The 21,287-nt window shown below is 39.5% G+C and overlaps 1 protein-coding gene and 1 long non-coding RNA gene across 2 annotated transcripts in view; one reads left to right on the top strand and one right to left on the bottom strand.

Moving 5' to 3' along the window:
• LOC148133098 (uncharacterized) overlaps nt 1-21,287 on the top strand; it is a 704,593-nt gene that overhangs the window by 346,964 nt on the left and 336,342 nt on the right. The window lies entirely within an intron of this gene.
• FAM117B (family with sequence similarity 117 member B) overlaps nt 1-21,287 on the bottom strand; it is a 49,307-nt gene that overhangs the window by 5,850 nt on the left and 22,170 nt on the right. Inside the window, exons 2-7 of the mRNA XM_026681308.2 lie at nt 16,273-16,421; nt 12,679-12,771; nt 6,272-6,385; nt 3,454-3,597; nt 2,571-2,796; nt 1,487-1,607 (exon numbers count right to left, since the gene is read on the bottom strand). Coding sequence (XP_026537093.1) covers nt 1,487-1,607; nt 2,571-2,796; nt 3,454-3,597; nt 6,272-6,385; nt 12,679-12,771; nt 16,273-16,421 — 847 coding nt within the window. The remainder of the gene's footprint in view (nt 1-1,486; nt 1,608-2,570; nt 2,797-3,453; nt 3,598-6,271; nt 6,386-12,678; nt 12,772-16,272; nt 16,422-21,287) is intronic.

The following is a 21,287-nucleotide window of genomic DNA, read 5'->3' as shown; positions in this document are numbered from 1 at the left end:
ATCTCCGAATCTGGTTATTTGCAAAGTAGTCAAAACATGTTGGCACGTCTATTATTTATTTTATTTATTTATTTGATTTGTCAATCGCTTACAAGATAACAGGTATAACATAGTTATGAATACATGAAATGGATACATATAAGAAAAATAAAAAGAAACAATAGGGCAGGGACTGTAGGCACGTTGGTGCGCTTATGCATGCCCCCTACAAGTTACTTATACTATAAGTAGTCCTCCATTTAATACCACAATTGGGGCCAGAATTTTTGCTGCTAAGTGGTGCAATTGTGCAGTGTAAAGTCAAATCTCAGGAAGCTGCAATAGTGTGGCACAAAGCTGCAGCACTCTGAGAAGTCCCAACAGCACCGCTGCCCAAGCCAAGTTACCTTTGCCACCCTGCCTTTCGAAGACCCTGCCTGCCAAAGACCCTGCCCGCCACCACCCCATCTAACCTTTGCTATATTCTTGCTCCTGCTACTGACAACATGGGCCCACTCTGGCTCTTTACAAGGCAGGTGCTGGCTATGTCAGGTCTCATGAGGAAGCTGCCATGCACAACCTTGGGAAGAATGCCTTGTGCAGCCTAGTAGCTGCCTTGTGGAAGGCCAGGCCAGGTCAGTAGCAGGAGCAAGATGGCGAAGGTCAGCTGGGCTGATAGGGGCTGAAGAATGTAGGAGCCAAAAAGGCATAAATGGGAGGGAGATAGGAGAGGATTGACTTGAAGCACTGCAATCATAAACATGGGAAGGCCGATCAAATTTTGATCACATGACCATGGGAACGCTGCAACGGCTGTATTTCAAGGACTAGTTGTAAATTCCTTCATTTAACACTGCTGTAATTTTGAACAGTTGCTGAATGAATTATCATTAAGTTGAGGACTACTTTTATCTTTTTCCTCTCTAACCCTAAAGAAATTAAAATTGGCTACCCCTTGATTCTAACAGGGCCAGTACTGAATATCTTGTTCTTAGCTTTCTATTGGGTCACAGCCTCCCATAGAAAATGCATGCAGAAAGCTCTGAATTGGCACTTTAAATCCAAAGGGGTATAGTTCCTTGGCAACTTCCAGGTGTGTCGATTTAAAAACCCCAAAATCCATAGCTAACATGGCCACTGAGAATTTTGGGGGTTGATGTACACATACCAGGAAGTTGCCAAGGATGGGAAACACTGGTTTAGGTTTTCAGCAGATATCAAAAAAGGGGAAATGTTCAAAAGACATTTTTGTCAGTACATTTTTGCAAAATGCATATGAATAGCAGGGGGGAATGATTCCTGCTTTCTCAAAAGTGGTCTAGGAACTGCTTTAAATAATTATAACCACCCCCCAAAAACAAACATAAAGTTAAACGTATAGATATGTTCGCCTTTACCCCAAAAAGTAAGAAACATTAAGTATAAAGCTATACCATCAAATTTAGAAATTTAGAAACTAGTTAAGATACTATGATTCAAAAAATTATGAAGTAACATAACAACTTACAAGCTTTCCTCAAACACTTTGACTTTCTCACAGCCTTCAGGAGGTTCACGTTTGAACATATAGCTATTGTTAGGTTTTGGTGATGTAGCATATTTGGGCAGAGGAGAATTGTTTCCATTCTCTGTGGTGAGCAAAGGGCCAGTTACATATACATATATCATAACATGCATGGAATATTTTTTGCTTTTCTCATACTCCTTTATGAACAATGTTAAAAGGCAAACAAAAGCCTGATCAACTGGCATAAAACAGTTTCTTACTGTCTGCATGGTTTTTATTATACATAAAAAAGCAACCTGGTACTCTTCAGATGTTTTGGATGATCACCTAAATAATTATTGATCATTAGTCAAGTTCAGACTGCTGAAAAGCACAGATCTATTGTACCTATGTAGGCATTTTGCTCATTAACATGTAACAGCTAAACTATTACCTTTGGCAGCCTTTAACACTACATCTTAAGCAAAGGCATTGCTATCCAAGTGGCAGGCACTGACTCATTTGCTTTAAAAATGTGATTTAAATTACAATTTTCTATGACCCCCTCCATCTCCCTTCCTCAGTTCCTTGAGTCTACTTAGATATGTATATGCATGTTAAATAAAAACAAATAAAAATGATCAACAACCTATATGAATTATTTTTAAACATTTACATACCTCCATTAAGTACAAAAAAGAAAATATAAAAATAAACTGGTGGGCAACAAAAGAATGATTCCCCAAAAAACCCAACCAAAATAATACATTTTTCCCACTTGTAATAATGGAGAAGAAACTATTCCCCCATCTCCCTTTCCCCTCCACCCCCACCAAAATGAAAAAAGTAGTTTTATTAGCCCATTGCTTAAAACTCTCACTCAGCACAGGGAAACTGCAAACATTTTAAAAAGTGGTTTATGATATGACTCAAAGTTGAGCTTCCCTTTGGCAGGTGATAAATACCTTGCCCGAACTGACAAAAGACGCTGTGAATTTTGGCCTGTAACTCAAATATCTAGGAAACAAACAATGTTTCTTAACTGAAGGGTGAGTCCTAGAGGTTCCCCTCTAAGGAAAGCATTGGAATACTTTTCAGGAAATACCTTTATCTCTGGGATCCATAAGCAGGTCATCTGCAGAGCAAGGGCTCTCCTCACTGCCCTCATTGGAGATAGCAAGGAAGGAGCTTGGGGAAATAGACTGAGATCGGCTGCTGTTGTTACTGCCTTTGTCTGCTCCACCCGGAGTCTGTGTGTCAATGCTGCGAGTACTGCTGCTACGCTGCACTAAAGGAGGTGGTGCTCGATGCCCATCTGGAATATCTTGTGGCTATTGAACAAAAACATATTACATACATCTTACATGCTACACACTATTAATCTTGTCTGGTGACTTTAATAAATGAAAAATAAAGATGATTTTATTGCTTTGCCAATAAATCTCTTCAACTGAAAGTCAGTTGTTCTTCAGGTTCCCAAGAAAAAAAGGGAACCAAACTAAATGTAAGAAGGATACATAAAGAAGCCTTTCAGAGCTTTGGAGCTCCAGTTAATGACATATGCAACCACTGTTCCTCCTTATGTTCCAGAAGAAAACAAGGCTCAATGTAAGCGTGTTAACTAGAAATAAAGACCTAATTCTGGTTTAAGATTATATTATTACTGACATTAGTACAGTTCCTGAGTTTAGAGAAGAACTACGATTTCAGAGAAATCTAGATTAAAGGGTAAAGACAACATGAAGCAGGGGTAGTGATAAGAAACTGATATGCAGGCATGATGCTTACTCCTGGCTTTGTTTATAGATGCTGAATGTCAGAATTCTAAATATTATATTTTCCCCAGACAGATTTCAATGTAACAGTTACAAGATGATAGCTTATCTTTCATACTCCATATGCTCATGTATACAGAGTGTGCTTATATATGGGCATGATAGATTTGGCTCTCCTTATCTGAAGGCCTGTTTGAGTACAAATATACTCACAATAAGCTGTTCCTCTTTCTCTCCAGTCTCTTTTATAATTATTTCAATCTCCTGATTCAGCCCTTCTATGCTATTACGGAAACGGGATCCACTTGACTTAGCTATTGGTATCACAGGAACCAGCATGCTCTTTGGGACTGGAGCCTGAAAACCCAACAGAGGTAACAGAAAATCAGGGTTATATCATATAATGTAGAAAGTAAATCAAATTATCTGTAAGATTTTATTATAATGACAAAATGCATCTGGTTTATTTGGAGAATTTTAGATGATATGTACTATTTTATTATTGCACATTTTTGTATTTATAATCCTTGTTCCTTGAATCCTGTATAGAAGTATAAATACATAACAGTATCCATACTTCATTCAATTGATCTATTGCAGGGCTGTCAAACTCGCGGCCCACAGGCTGGATGCATCACACACTGGCCACACCCATAACCGGTTTAATGAAAGAGAAAAAAGTCATGTCATGTGACGACACCATGACAACGCGAGTTTGACACCCCTGATCTATTGTATTCAAGCTACCATTCTGATACAGACAGAACAGGAAGAACCCAAACAATGAAAATATTAATTTTTAAAAACGGTGCTCAGCTGTTTTCCTGGATGTTTTTAGCTATTTTTTAAAAAAAGAACCAGAACTAGAAATGTGAAGAGGAAATGAAAATATCTCTTGGTGTCAGTGTTCCAGCAAACCTCCATTCCAATCAGTAACTCAGAGACAAACCTATCTCAAAAATACCTTTATTAGAATAGCACCTGGCACATCTGTGGAATCCCGAATCTAAAGTTTTTCGGGCTTTCCACAATTTCCCAAACTACAAATCCATCCCCCCTTGGCCGTCATCACATCACATGGCCCAATCACCATCCGTCCAAAAGTAAGATCCTTATTTCATACTGAGCCATACTAAATGACCTTCAACTAACAAAATAATTTTATTTTGTCTATTACAGCTACTTAATTGAAATCACCCCCCTCCCACTTTCTCAGGCTATGTGGCAGCATGGAATATGGCTTCCAAAGCTGCAACTTGGGTTAATACTTCAAAAAGCTTTGGAACAGATAAATCGCAAACATAACAGTCAATTTAGTTCAGAATTTCAGTTTAGTTTAATTTCAATTTAATTTCAGTTTAATGAAATGAAAATGCTTGATCTCCATCAGCACTTTCATAGCATCTACAGTTCCAGATCTTTTATTATGGAGATGCAAGATACACATCATAATGAAGTGCATTATGAAGAATTAGAGTACAGAGTTTTGCTTTGGCATTTCAACCCAAATTTATATATTTCTGTCAAAGGTGTAAGTATCTGCTGGAGGCTCAAAGGAAGCATCGATCACTAAACAACCAGTTTTCAAGACTTAAAACATAATTATTCTACTTCTTTTACTTTAATACCACATATCAAGAAATGATAGCAAGGACAGTATTCAACTATTAACTTTTTTCCAAACTATAAAATACAGTGAGATCCCTGGTGCTTTCTTGAGATTGGTTGCCACAAAGTCAAAACCAAGAAAAATAAAAATGTCAGGAAAAAAAATAACAAAGCTTCAGGGAACTGTAAAAAGAGACCAGAAGCAGTACTACAATTGCAACTTGAACAACTAATCAACAAGAGAACCAATCAGCTGCTCAGAATTTAAATATATCTCCAAACAAACAATCAATCACACAATCAACTGACCAAACTGGCACACAAGACTAGGCACACACAAGGCACACATAAGCTAAGGAGAACAGGAGAAGAAAATCCTGCTAATGATGTTATCTAGTCTGGTAACATTCAGAAACTAAATTGAAATAAACCACTGCCAAAATCTAAAACCTGAGCTACAAGTATTTTCTATTAGTTTGAAGACTGCCTGAATACAAAACAGGAAACTACAGTACATCATAGACAGAACATGGGAAACAGGCTGGGTTGGCCAAGAAGGAAGTTCAAGTTGTCTAGTCTCTTCTTTAATCAAACTATATGGAGGATATATGTTAATGGAAACTGGATAAAAAGGAGATGAGTGAGGTTTTAAAAGTGGAGAAAAAATCATCAATAAGCACTATGCTTATGACACTACTCTTATAGCTGTAATACAAAGTATTTGCTGGCTCTGGTGATAAAAGTCATCAATGAACAATAAAAAATGGGACTTAAAAGAAAACCAAACTAATGATAGCAACCACAGAACCGACAACAAATATATCAAAGTGGTGAACAGCTTCTACCTTTTAGAATCAACTATCAATAGAGAAAACAACAATCCAAAAATATACTCAGATTTGATTAAAGAGCCCTGAAGATATTAGAAAAGATATTAAATTTGATTTGCATTACAAACAAGAAGGTACCTTACAGTAGTTCCTGTCATAGTTGCCAAGATTTAGTTCCTCCAATGTTACTCACTGTGATACACCTTGTAGGTACAAATGGCACCACTGTAAAATAGCACTTTTTATTCCCAAATCACAGAAGTCTTGGTTAAATGGTAGCAAGAGCAACCAACCATTCATTTCCTAGTAAAGATCATTCATTTGTGCAAAAAAGACTCTATTTTCTCTAACTGTACCCAGAACTAGATATCAACCGCTCTCAAATACCTAAAGTAAAATATTTTAGAGGGGCTATGTAACTATTTTCAAGTTGTTCAAATCAATTGAAGTGGAAACAATATTCACTAGTATGATCTCTTCCTCCTGTAGTGCTAGCAGCTTTCAGACATTGTTTTTGGCAAGTCAGTGCCTGAAATACATTGAACTTCCTTGGCAATAACTTTTACAAATCTTACATTTAGAGCTCATCTTACCTGGCACTGGTTAATAGCTGCATGATTACCATGAAATGGAGACTGTCTTTCTTTATCACGATGGTGTCTGCTGCTGTGTTTGCTTCTTTGCAGTTGCTGACGTAACTTTGCAATCTGCAAGGACAAATGTTTTTAACTCTACAATAAAAATGCTGAATTTTTGAATCACAACTCACCATAAGGGCTCCTGGTAACATTATTATATTAGATGCTTATATATAAAACATTCTCACTTGTTACAACAAAGCAGAAAAGAATTTAAAAATTAAATAAACAACTTTCTGAAGTTTTAAATTTTGTTTTTAAAAAATATTTTTAAAAGTCAACAAAGAAAGCAATTCCTCAAATGCTGAACAGCCACTGTGCCTCCAGCATTTCTGGATCAGACACAAAGACAACTCCCCAAAGGGGGTATTATATTAATGAAAACACCAACACAAGCACACCTGTCTCAGTCTGAGAAACCAGAGGAAGGATCACATTCAAAAGCATCCCCAAACTGTGAATGTGCTCCTTCTGGGATATGCAAACCCAAGTAGAATAGGACTTTCAGTTTTGTGGAATTTTTTACTGACTTGGATCCAGAGCATATTCCAGTAGTAGCAGCCTACTCTGTGCTCTGATACTATTGATGATTTGGGGGAATGATTTTTCGTGATTACCTCTTTGTTCATCATTCCTTTTGTTTTGTTTTGTTTTTCAAAATTAAAATAAACTTTATTAAAGATTAAAAAGAAAAATATATACAATGTGTAAGATACAACGTTCTATCTACGCTGCAAGAGAGTCCAGGAATAGGAATGGGTTAAGCTCCTCCTTCTGACATCATCGAGCTGAGTCTGCCACTATAAAAAGCCAGCCTTTGGCTGGCCCGTCCAACTTTTAGGCAAGGATACTTGACAGACGTAATGTGTCTCTGAAAGATAAAGAAGAAATTAATTTCACCCCTCCCCAACCATCATAACCAGATGTATGGGGTGGGGCTGGACTCTCTTGCAGCGTAGAAAGGGCGTTCTCAGATAATTATACTGCCCATTCTCATTCACGCTGCCTTGAGAGTCCAGGAATGGGACATACCAAAGCCTGCATGTCCACGGGAGGCCAACATCTGGTCCATCTCCGACTGAGGAACCACCTGTTGAAGCACCCTCCAACCAAACGATGCCTGGGCTGAAGCAAATGAATCTAGGCAATAATGTCGTATAAACGGCAAAGCTGAAGCCCAGGTAGCCGCTCTGCAGATCTCCTCCAGCGACGCCTGAGTAGACCAGGCAGCCGAAGTAACTGCATTCCTAGTGGAGTGGGCCGAGACGTGTCTGGGAACTGGCACGGATAAAGTTTAGTACGGCTTGGATATACCAGCTCTAATCCACCTACCAATTGTAGATGCAGTCATCTTGTTCCCCAGGGTAGAGGGATGAAACGACAAAAACATGGCTTCAGATTTTCGAAAGGCCACTGTCCGTTTGATGTAAATCCAGAGGGCCCACCTCACATCCAGCATATGCCACCTGTGTTCCAATTCATGTTGTGGTCTGGGGCAAAATCTGTCAACACAACATCTTGTGCCTGGTGAAACCAAATGTTTATCTTAGGGACAAACGTGGGGTCTAACCTAAGAACTACCTTGTTCTGATGGAAGACACAGGTCCTGTCGTACCAAGAGTGCCGCTAATTCAGACACTCTCCTGGCCAAGGTAAAGGCCACTAAAAATTGTACCCTGAAGGACAGCATTTGTAGAGATACAGATCTGAGGGGCTCAAAAGGGGGCCTCATTAGAGCTTGTAACACTTTTAGGTAAATCCCAAGTGGGAAAGCTATGTACAACAGGGGGTCGAAGGTTAGATGCCCCTGTTAGGAACTTGCGCACCGAAGGGTGATGGGACCAAGAAGCATATCCCTCCCAAATAGAACAGGGGAGAGAGCTGCTACCTGGTGGCGAAGCGTGTTAGGGGTAAGTCCCTTGTCTAAGCCCTCTTGTAGGAACAAGAGTTGCTCCCCTCCACTCCCTGGGTTGGAAACCTGATGAAGAACCTGCCCAACTGGGCAGTCTGGGGGGTGGCAAAGAGGTCTACGGTTGGAGGACCGAAGCGGCATGACAAGTCCTGAAACAGAGAGGGGTGTAGACTCCACTGTGCCTGGTCTACTGTGGAGCAACTCAACCAGTTGGTCTGGACATTGTCAACTCCCAATATATGGTCCGCCCTGATTGAAAGGAGGTATCTCTCCACCCACATCCCCAGGCTCTCTGCCTCTCTCATCAAGGCCCTAGACCTGGTCCCCCTTGCCTGTTGAGATGGGTCTTTGTGGCCACATTGTCCGTCATGACTAACACATAGTGACCAGCCACCCTGTTCCGGAAGTGTTTTAGGGCTAAGAAAATAGCCCTGAGTTCCAGCCAATTTATGGGGCACGTCCTTTCTGACTGACCAACATCCCTGGGCTATATTTCCCCCTCCAGATGGGCTCCCCAGCCATGGAGACTGGCATCTATGGTGAGCTGGCTCCTGTCTGGCTCCTTGAAGGGAAGACCCCTCTCTAGAGCCTGGGACTGCCACCAAGCAAAGGACCGAAGGACCTGAGAAGGAACCTGTACCCTTATGGTAGAATGGCTTGTTCCTGCCCGTTGAAAGGGAAGCAAGAACCATTGGATTTCCCGGGCATGGAGATGGGCCCATGGGACGATCCCAATGCAGGAGATCATCTTTCCCAGGATCTGGGACAGTAGAGACAACGGGACAGTGCTCTGACGCAGAATCTGACTAATGCCACTGTGAAGGCTCTCCCCTCGGTCCGGGGAGTGGAACACCTCGCAAAGTGATGTATCTATAATCGCCCCGAAGTGAAGCAACCTGGTCATCGGGGAAAGGTAACTTTTCCTTCAGTGGATCAAGAACCCGTGGTTTCTTTGGCTCTGCAATGTGATGTGAAGGTCGCGATGGGCCGAGTGGGTTGACTGCAGTTGGATGAGTATCTCGTCTAGGTAGCACAGGACCCTCACTGGTATGGTGCGAAGTGAAGCTGCCAAAGCTGCCAAGACTTTCGTGAAGACCCTTGGGACTGACGAGAGACCGAAGGGTAAAGCCTGTAATGGACATGGTCGTTCTGATAACAAACATGGAGAAACTGGCAATGATGAGGCCAGATAGTAATGTGGAGATAAACCTCTGTAAGGTCTATGGAGGAGAGGAGGTCGCCCTCTCAAACACTCTCAAGGATAGAATGCAAGGTCTGCATCTTAAAACGCCTGTATGGGATAAATTTGTTTAAGAATTTAAGGTCCAAAAAGGCTCGCCACCCCCCCCCCCAGAGGCCTTTGGGATCACAAAGAGGCAAGAATAGAAGCCTTGACCTTGTTGATTCTCAGGAACCGGTTGAACAGCTCATATGTCGACAAGATGTTGGATTGCCGATTCTGTAACGGCCCGTTTAGAGCGGGCCCTGGAGGTGGGGCAGTGAACAAACCATCATGGAGGTGGGGAGAGAAAGTCCAGTTGGAGGCCCAACCTCACCATCTCAAGAACCCAGGCGTCCGATGTAGACTCCTCCCATCTGGAGGCAAAGAAAGCCAAACGGCCTCCAGTGGGGGGGGGGGGGAGATGGGGCACCCATTTCGAGCGTCTGAATGAACGACCTCCTCCCCCTCAAAAGGGCCATTTATCAGGGGCCTGTTGCTGCCTGCTGGAAGTTTCAGGACGCTGTTCTTGGCGAGCAGGAAAGAACCTCTGACCTCTAGAGAACCGAGGGCTGGTTTCGGGTCTGAAAGATGAGGGGTGAAAGTATGGCCCAGGGCGATACTCGGACATTTTCCCCGCTGAAGAGAGGACCTTCCTCTTGTCCCTGGTCTCTGTCAAGTATGGTTCAAGGATGTCACCAAATAGCTTATCGCCCGTGCATGGAGCTGATGCCAACTTCCATTTACGGCAGGAGTCAGATTGCCAGTTGCATAGCCAAAGTAGCCGCCTGGCTGCCACTGAAGAAGCCATGGCGCTAGAAGCAAACTTGGCCAAGCTCAGAGTGGCACCTGCTGTAAACTCTGATGCCGCAATTATCTTACTGATATCTTGGTGTGCTCTGAATTCGGTGGCCAGGAGCCTCTCCTGAAGCTGGTGAAGCCAGCGCAGTGAAGATCTCATAAAAAACAAGGCTGCCATTGATGCTCTAATCACCCAAGCTGCTGCCTGGGGAGTGCCCTTGAGGGTTTGCTCAGAGCGTTTGTCCTCTGCCTTAAGCACATCCTCTGGTTCAGTGGGGGTGCCTGAAGAAGAAACGATGCCACTACCAGAGCATCCACCAAAGGTACCAGCAGGGCATTGGCTAGGCCGATGTTATAGAATCGTCTGTCATGAGCAGATGGGTGAGGCCACACCCCTGGAGAGATGCACTGTTCCTTCACTAGATCAAGGAAAATCAGTGGGGAGGGGAGGACCTCCATATGCACCACTGGCTTGGAGAACAATGAATCAGGGTGGCCAGATGTGGTAGTCTGTGGTTCTGGGGCCACCTCCTCAGGGCTTAGCTGTGCAGTAACCAAAGCCTTGTGTAACAGAGGCTTGAATAAGGAAGGCCTGAAAACTCCTGCTGAGGGAGGCTCATCAACTCTAAAGTCCTCTTCCTCAGACATATTGGGGTCTATGAGTTCTCCTTCCTCTTTCTCAGAATGAGTAGAGCAACTATGATCAGGGGCCTTGGAATAGTCTTTCTCTTCTTCCTCCCCCACTCCGAATGGGAGGGCTGGAAACAGAACTGCTGTCTGGGAACACCCTTCTGAGAGTGGGGACCCCTTGGGGAAAACCCTGATGTAACAAGGGCATGCCTTCCCCTTGTGGGTGAAGGAATTGTTTAAATCCTTCTGCTAGGCCCTGCCTTATGGCTACAGACCATTTCCCTAAGGTCCTCGGTCCTATTCTCCTCAGGACATAGGCCCACAGATGTTGGGGTGTAGGTTGCTTCAGGTCTAGGCCGCTGCCTCCATGAACCCCCTGGCCACTGAGGAAGGAAGGGCCAGGCCCCCAGGTAGCCTGTCTAGAGGAAGGCCCTGATCTGCTTAGGTCCTGGGGAAACTGTTCTTCCTCCACTCTCTCTGGGGACCAAGCTAACAGGTGACTCTGGAGACCAAGCTAACAGGGGTCCCCCCTTGGAAGAAACTTCAGGGCTAACGTGCACCTCCCCAGAGTGAGAAGCATGTTGAATCTGGACCCGCATCTGAGCCTTTTGCAAATTGTTCCTTAAGTGCCGCATTTCAGCAGCCTCTCCGTTAGCAGAAAGGCCTCTTTGTCTTTTCTTTTTTTCTCAAAGGGTCTTGGAATTCTTCCAATCCTTTGGGGCCAGGTTGGGGGGCTTCCCTCTCCATCTGCCTAACAGAGCAGACACCAAGGGTGCTGTGAGCTTCTCTCACATAGGTGCTGCCCGTTGCCTAGGCCAGGCGAGTCAGGAGACTGTGAAGCCTTGGGGAGGCACTTTCCCCCCCAAAATAAAATGGCCGCCTGGCAATTCTAAAATGGCCGCCTGTCATGTGGGGTGGCCCTGGGATGGCCTAGCCACCATCTTTGCTCCTTAGGCTCTTACCAGGCCCCGAGCGATCGAATTAAGCCGGAACAGCTGAGAAGTGGCAGGAATGAAGTTCCCAAGTCAGCTGAGAAGTGGTTTGGCCGGAGGCAGCAACAACGAGGTTGTGATCATTGAGGCTGCGTGGGAGGTTCCTCCAAATGTTCCCTGGGTCCGCAGTCCTTGCGCAGCAGGGCCGAAGCCCAGGCACTGCAGGAGGGCGGATCCCCGCTCTCCTGGAGACAGAGCTCTATCGGATCCTCGGGAGCTGGATTTTAAATTTATTGCTGTCGCTTTGAGTTCAAACTTTTCCTTTAGCTGTTTAAAAGCACTTCTTCCAGAGACTATGCTCTCAGACAAGAAGCTGAGCCAAAGATGGGCGGGTCAGCCAGAGGCTGGCTTTTAATAGTGGCTGACTCAGCTCTATGACGTCAGAAGGAGGAGCTTAACCCATTCCTATTCCTGGACTCTCAAGGCAGCGTGGATGAGAAGGAAACCATTTTGATCTGTGTGTATATAGATATCTAGTTAATATTTTTTTTCAATCTCTCAGCCATTATATTCATAAATATTTTGTAATTGGCGTTCAATAAAGAAATTGGTCTATAATTTTTAATGTGAGTGGTATCTCTTGGCAGATATCATTCCTTTTGAGATGTAAGGCTGCAGGGAAAAGTATTCACCGCCTTCAGTTTTATGAATAGGATTCACCCTATTGAAGCAATTTCTTTTCAATGGAAGTTCAAATTTTGTAATGCAGAAAGAGTATATTTCGCATTGTTCTAAACTGTAAACTGGTGGGCAGGTATAATTATTATACTGAACTATTATCAAGATGGTAAAAAACAGCATTTTTCACCTCTTTGAGTTGGTCTGTGCTGCCCCAAGATGCCGAGCGCTTATGAGATCCCTTTTTCTTTTCCAAGTATTCTTCAGCCCAAGCACTCTCAGTCTTAAGAAAAAAGAAAAGATAGTAATTTAGGCTATTGATGAGTAATTAGGCAATTTTAATATTAGCATATTAAAATCAATTTTCTAAAGTTATTGACCAGGTTTTATTCTGTAATGTCCCTCAATATTCATAGAAAACCAGTTTGGCATAGTGGTTAAGGTATCAAGCTAAAAAAAAAAAAAAGGAACACTGTGAGTTCTAATCCTGTCTCAGACATGAATCCAGCTAAGTGACCTTGGACCAGTCACTCTCTCAACCCTAGGAAGAAGGCAAAGGCAAGTCACTTTCAAAAATGTTGTTAAGCAAACTGCAGGGACTAGTCTATGCAATCACCAGGAGTCAACACTGACTTGAAAACATGCATACATATAAAACAAAAGGCATGAAAAAATCTGAAAAAAATTATCTATTTTTATAGTACACATATAATGATCACTATTCATTTGATAATCACATCATCCACTAATTAATTAATTAATTAATTTGGTCATCAGAGTATTATGGAGTACTTTGTCAAATTTTTTGTTAAAGATGTATTTCACCATAGCCTTACTAAGTAACCAATTTTAAAAAACATAAACAAAATAAGATTAATCTAATAAACCTGTTTTTGATAAATGCACCTTACTTCTAACAATCATGCATTTTTTTCAAGATATGTACAAACTGATCTTCATGATGTACAATCTTCTCTAGCACTGGTGTCAAACTGATTGATTTATATTCTCTGGGTCTCCATGTTCTCTTTTGTATTGCTATGATCAATAGATTCCCTTCATTCTCAAAAAATTCTCAAATATGTACAAAAGTTCCAATATATACAAAGGCAATCAGCAAATTTCTCCCACAATTTAGTATGTAATTTTGGCCCAGAGACAATAAATGAAGTCAAGAAATAAATATAATATATAATGTTAATATATATGAAATCAATTATTTATTACTAAATTCATGTTTCTCTTCATAAACAGTCTAATTTAACTTATGAAAGTTATGAAAACCATCTACTATATTAATACACATATATTGCCTATTTTGTTTATCATTCTATTTTAATTAGAACAGTTTTATAATTTTCATCTTTAAAATATATAATTTTAATATTGGCATTTAGATTCTGCATATTCATAACTGCATTTCCTTTTCATCTATTTTCCTTTCCTTTTTTAATTACAACAGAATGTATATTTTATAATCTGCATGATTAAATCAAAGAAACATTTATTTAATAAAGTTTTATCTGTACAGCTTCAAGAAACAATTACAATAGAACTTCCGGTTGCAAGGCTTCGGCGGCGGCAGGAATCCGCTTCTCTGCGGGTCCCTGCTGTGCTCGCCGCTGAGGTACCCCTGATCCAACTGGATTTGGGGGTTATCGCTGCCCCGAAGAGGCAGCGGAAGACAGAGGAGATCCGGGCAGGGGTCTGGGGATATCGCACCCCCTTTCCCCAGCCGGCTAGACTCCTTTTTCCTGAGGCGGTGGAGCGGCTGTCAGAAATGGCAGCCACAAAGGAATCTTCAACCGGATAAGACTGTGCAGGAGGAAGACAGAAGGAGAAGTTTTCTTGGCTGAACCGGGACATTAAGTTACTTTTAAAACACCCTGGAAGCCTGACTTTCGGATTGATACATTTGTTTCCAAAAGAAGTTTGTTACGGGCGGCGAAAGTGCTGAAGGAAAGTTCACTCCCCTTCCTTACGGAGAAAGCAAATGAGCACAGAAAAACCTGCTGCTTTGAGGTAAAAACAAGCTCTTTGTTATAAGTGGGAAGGAGAGGACTAAAAAAAAATCTTTAAAAACTTGTTGGAGGAGATGCTTTGGGATTTTGCCCCAGGAGGAAAAGTTGCAAAGAGAAGAAGAGGAAATAATTTCTGTCTGTTTGGATTGTTTGATAACTTTGCCATTTGCAAATTACTTTAAGATTAAAAACATCTGGGTTGTTCTTAAAAATTTACAATGGCACCATCTGTGGATCAACTAAAAATGGAATATGAAAAATTAAAAGAAAGAGAACGAAATGGCAAGAATTCATTGGGAGCTGTCTTCCACTTTTTAGAAATGGCAGTTTCTACGTACCAGCAATACTTGAGGAAGAAGGAGAATGAGAAGAAGAAGAAGAAAAGGAAGCCATTTTTAATGGACAAAAAAGTTTGATTAAGAAAATAGGAAGAGAGGAAGGAAAAATGAGAATTTAAGATTCAATAAAACAACCAAGAAAAAGAAAAATAAGGTGAAAAAAAGGTATAATGTTAGAAAGCAATTGAAAAGAGAATTACAACAGAGAGGGGAAGCTAAAAAGGTGGAGGTTAGGAGAGGGGGAGGGGCAAAAAGATCAGACTGGAGAAGAAAGGGAGGGAAAAAGGGAAAAAAAGCCACAGTCTGAAACAAGATATCTTTTTTAGAGATAAAGGATAAAGGACAGTGTATAATTTAAGAAAGATTCTGCAAGAGTACATAAGATAGTATTGTAGTATTTGCATTTGAAATAGTCTATTGGAATATTATAAGATTTAACAAAATATTAAAATATTAAAATGTTTTATAATGATAGATTTCAATATTTAATAAAATATTAAAGAGAATGTGTAAAATGATTAATGCTTAGTTATACTATTAATTAGAATTAGAATGGAAATTACATACTTAACTATATTATAAGTTTATTATTCTTTTTTTTCAAAATACAATATGTAGAATGTACTAAGCAGAATCAGGATAGAAATTATGTATTATTTTAAGTGTTACTTTAGGGAAAGGCGTCACACCTTAAAAGTGATTACAGGGGAAATTCTTTGCTAAAGAGAAGAGATAAATAGATGATTGGAAAAGAACGGACAAAAGATACAAACATAATGATTTTGAAATAAGATGAAATAAATAAAATATAATTAAGAGAGTGAAAAGAAGGGAGAAGTTATATAGAAAATATAGAATGGTTAATAAGATATGAATGGTATATAAGGTGAGCATGAACTTGATTTAGGTCTGTAAAAAAAGATGTCACCCGGGGCTAAGCCACTTTTCAAAAGAAGTTTTATGTTTTGTGTTTTGGTTAACTATGTTTTGATTGTGAATTAATAAAACCTTTGAAGAATAAAACTAAAGAGAGAGAAATTTGGAAAAGACATGTATAAATAATAATTAAGGAGGTTTTATCTTCTTATGTCTTGTTTTATGTTTTGTATTTTGTGTGTTTATGCTTGATTGAGAATTAACAAAACCTCGATAGAAAGAAATATAATTGAATAAAAGTGAAGGGAGAAACAATGAGAAATTTGGAAAAGATATATACGTGTTTAAATGGAAATGTGATAATGTGGAATAATGCTTTATTTGCCTTGTTAAAACTTATAAATAATTTTTGAGAAAGGAGGTTTTATACTTTGATGTCTTATGTTTTGTTTGTCTTTAAAACCAATAAAACTTGTTTTATATATAAAAAAAGAAACAATTACAATAGTCTTTTCTTTCTTTTGCATTAATGTATGGAAACTGTCTTACCTGTGTGGCTTTATCCCTCATACAAGGTGTGACTTGCCCATGATTATCACGAGGCCATTGCCCAGCAAGATACGGAGCAGCAAGTATGTCTAATGAAGGGGTACGGCGGGAAATACTAGAAGGGCTTGATGATGGTGGCCGTGGTTTATCTACACATGAGACACACATATGATTCCATCAGCAAAAATAATACATATTACAGACAGATTTCATTAAATTCATTATATTTTATGTTACTTTGTTAATTAATGCCTTTACAATATATTAGCATGTATTTTTTCCTTACAATTGTTCAGGTATCCTATGCTTAAACAACATACATAGAATACTAAAGTGTAGACTATACACAAATGCATGAAGTGCACAATGTCTTCCTAATATGGACGATAGGGAGTGCATATCTGGGTCCAGAACTACCGTTAATCTAGCATGCAATGGCCTTGGACAGCTGCCATGGCCACATCACCCTAGCAGAGCTGTTTGCTAATGCTTACAAATCCTTTATTTTTTCCTAGTTCAGTACTCCAAACATAGTAAGTAAATAAAGCTGCCTTTTCAATTTTCTACATTAATCCTGACATAAGTCTCCAAGAGGCATTATGAGAAATTAATTCACTGGCCATAGTCTATTAGGTAAGATTTCCAAGGTTCCAAAGGCATTTTTCCTAAGAATTACTGAAACCTGGAATTGTCCCTTGTTGACGTTATTTTTATTTAACATATATACTTCCATGCATTTTTGAACCCCAAGCCAAATGAATAATCATATGTTAATACAATGCAGACAAAATTTAGTAAGGATTTACTAAAATTTATACATATATAAATTACTAGATCATAATTTAGAGAACAGCAACAAGCAGGAGGGGGAAACACTTTTATAACAATGCAATTTGAAATTATTCTTGCTAGTGTTAAATAGCATTTCAATTTGTACTAGACAAGCTGTGACCTATTGGGTCATCCTTTCAGAGATAGTTTTCTACCTAAGCAGAGAAACAGAATGACCACCTACTGTTTTGGTTTTAAAATTAAAGAAGAAAACATTTTATTTAGGAAGGATGCATAGCAAGCAAGTATAAATGCTTCTAAAGGATGCTTTTGATGACATTTGTGGCTGATCTGCCATTCTTCAAGTATACTATAATGTTTTCACTTCTTTTTCTTTGGCTAACCAGGCTAGAATACCGGTTTCTCTAGATAAATCAGCACATTTTCCATTGTCCTTGGGCTTTATGTATAGTGAAAGCAAAGCATGACTGTACTGGGAACTGGATCCACTGAAAAGGGATATCTTCAATTGATAAACTAAGTGAAATTCTTGGAATAATGACAATATCATTTTTGAACACACCAATGTTTATATCTGCTACAATGAGATTCTTGGGTGGTTCTTCCAAGTTCTTCCACATTCCATTACAAAGTCTTAGAAGATTGAAGTTTCTCATTAAAATGTTGAAAGATTCTATCTTTAATTCCAGTTTATGTTCTGACAATCCAGAGTTCAAATGAATCAAGGAATTCTGTTGGAGAATGTTTATTTTTTTCACTGACAGCATTGAAAAAAACAGTATTTTTCATCATTCCAGGGAAGTATTTAATGCACATGAAATTTATTTTCTCATCATTTCATTTAGGGGAATTAAGATATTTGAGAACAGTTCTGCAAAGCCTGTTGAATGTTGGTTAGGTGAAATTTGCACATTATATTTTATACTTCTATTTCATGATTTTCATTTTGTCTGAATTTCATCTTCTGCAATATTCAATAAGAATTCAAAATATCTTCCTTTTCTTTCACCCAACAACATGTTGCTTTTCAACTGAAACTTCACAAAATTTCTTCATAAGTATGATTTTTTTGATGCATTAATTATCAACATTAACATAATTTTCTCTTTTCACAACTAGAAGAAGCTGATAGAAATCACCACAGCAAATGGTTAAAATTCCCCCAAAGGCCTCATTCTTCCTCTATATAACATAAACAGTATAGCTTCAGCACCTTCCTTCCTAACCATTGGGTTCTCATCCCAGAAAATAAGCATGATGAAGCAAATTTGTATGCAGTAGTGGTTTTTTTAAAAAAAAATTACAAAGAGTATTTTATACAACTTCTCACCACCTGGCATCAAAGTTGGTGCAATACCAGATGATGCTACAGCAAGAGCAACATCTCCATCTCCCCTAGCTTTAGCAAGGATTAAATTGTTGACAAATATATTTCCTTTTACCCCCAGTGAATCGATGAAAATTGTCCCAAAGGTGCTTTTTTAAGTGGCAACTGGACTTTTTGGTTTTTCTTTGAAGACATTTTGCTTCTTATCCAAGAAGCTTCTTTAGCTTCTTCCATTCTTTTAAAAGAATGCAAATGACAAGCTGACTGCAAGTATAAATCCTTCCATTCTCCACCATCCAGTCAGAGCTGAAGATGAGAAGCGAAATGACTTCAAAAAAAAATAATGAAATCCAGTTGCCTCTTGAAAAAACACTTTTGGGACAACCATGACCTGGATGACTGAGAATCTCCATAGACATTAATGAAAATTATTGAAAAAAGATTGTTATATATTGCTCTTTGCTCAATGTTCAATAGGTGCTCATTGTGTAGTACAAATTCCTGCTGTCTGTTGTACTGCACTTCATGCAATAATTCCAGATTACCACATTTGAATTAATTATATTTGTTGGTTTTAACAAATTATATTCTTCTGGAGTTTTTTCAAATTTTACAGGTTTATCTTAGAGAATACAGTAGAGCAGTGATCCCCAACCTTTTTTACGCCGCGGCCCGGTACCGGCATCAGCTGGGCGCCGCGGCCCGTGCCGGCATCAGCTGGGCGCCGCGGCCCGGTCCGGCATCAGCTGGGCGCCGCCATCTTTTTGATGAAAAAGTGCTTCCGGTGAGCTTTCTACCGGAAAAGCTCACGGAGCGCATGCCGCCATCTTTTTGATGAAAACGTGCTTCGGTGAGCTTTCTACCGGAAAAGCTCACCGGAAGCACTTTTTCATCAAAAAAAGATGGCGGTGCCCAGCAAGCCAGCGGCCCGGTAGGACTTGTTCCGCGGACCGGTCCCGGTCCGCGGACCGGTGGTTGGGGACCCCTGCAGTAGAGCATGTTCACAATGCCTCTCATTGATAATATTTGCTCTCTTGATTTGTAGGAAATCTTCAGATTTCTTGAACTGGTTCCACAATTATCATGGGATTGTTGATTTCAGTGTTTGTTAATAAGACAACAAATTTCTCATTGCTCTGGGGATTCTTGTTATTTTGGCATCTTCTCTGGTTTGCTGCAAATGATCATCAACTTGAAACAATCCTTTCTCTTTGCAAACATCTTTGAATAATGGAAGGATATGTCCATTATGTGTCTTCAATTATTTGAAAGCAATTGGAACCTCAATGTGATGGAGAAGTAGAGGTCATAAGTTTGTGGAGACACAGTATACACTTCATCTAGAACAGGGGTGTCAAACTGCGGACCATGGGCCAGATACATCATGCACAGGCCATGCCCACCCCAGCTCTGTGAAGGGAAACAGTGTGATTTTGTCTTCTATTTTCAGTGCAAAAATTGCCTGATCACTCCCCTTCATGGAATACTTGATATTTGACAGATTTGACAGATGCGCATATTTCTATATTAAGATAACAATTTAACTTCAATACTTATAAATTAACAGGTACCACCTACTGAGAAGTTATAGTTGGCTATCATCCTGCTTATCCTTCAAATTATCCTGTTTCTGAACACTGTCATCTGTAGATAGGATATGAAACATTACCACACCTTGTATGCTTACTGAATGGCTTTGGGTACCTCTTACTGCATGTACCATTTTCCCAACACACTTTTGCTGCAATATTGGTCATGTGCTTCAATACTAATTTATGCAGCTTTGGATCTTAATTTGGGTCTGCTTGCACAAATGTACCATAATCTTGATTTCTTGGCTTGGATTCTTTATCAAGCCATAGCAGGTAGTGCAAATGAGACAGATGCCACTTTTGGTATTTCACACATAGTACATAAGTGATACACCTACCAGGAACCATATTTTAAAGGTAAGTGTCATACATTTCTTTCTCTCTTTTTACAAGTTAGAACAGAGATCTAATTCACTTGAAAAATCAATCCAGTCAGTACCACACTCAGATATCTAAGTTGAACTATGGAATGATGCATGTATTTGCTAACACCCAATTGTTTACCAAATATACATAGGAAAATTTATTAATACAATTTTAAAACAAATTTAGTTTTGAATCAGTTCTCTGATAAAGTATTAATTATAGCAATTCAATTAAAGCCACTGCTTCTGAACATATACAATACATTAAAAAATCCACAATACTGAAAAAAAAACTGATAAACAGAGACCTGATGTAGATGTATACAAGACAATTAACATTTCTCCAGTTGCTTCTGAAACTGACATTCATATTGGGTTTTAAAATAAACCCTTACTTTAACAAACATACATTTTTGAGACTTCCAATTGTTATATGCTTTTGTGTATGTACTAAATCCCATCTGCTAAACATACAAGTGTAAAATTTCATTTGGATTCAACAGATGTTTACATTTAAAGGAATGCCCATTACATTAACCCATTAAAAGAAAGGTATATAAAGAAGGTCAACTTAGAAACATAAAAGCATAGCAGAAATCTATTGTGTGGTTTCATATTAAATGCACAGATCTTGTCACATAATACTTCCGACAACTGTAACTAAACTGATAAATTTGTCATTATTATATAACCTTGAGGCTTGTTTGCTCAATTTACTACCTAGTATCCAGAAATATTTCACCTTTATGTGCCAGTAGCTGTCCATTTTGATTGATTCTTAATTACAGATACAAAGATGTATTAATTAAGCAAATGCCAAAATATATGTGCAGTTTCAAGACTGCAAATATCAAGCCATATTTAATTAGGGCTACCAGATCTGAACTGCAAAACTCCAAATAGCCTTTAGATGGCAACAATTTCTTTGCTCTTTTAATG

Source organism: Notechis scutatus, chromosome 1 (genome assembly GCF_049901735.1).
Source record: "Notechis scutatus isolate UNSWTSFEM ecotype Mainland chromosome 1, rNotScu1.2, whole genome shotgun sequence".
NCBI classification, from domain to species: Eukaryota; Metazoa; Chordata; class Lepidosauria; order Squamata; family Elapidae; genus Notechis; species Notechis scutatus.
The sequence above is the reverse complement of the archived record's forward strand: the minus strand, read 5'-3'. Positions and strand labels throughout refer to the sequence as shown.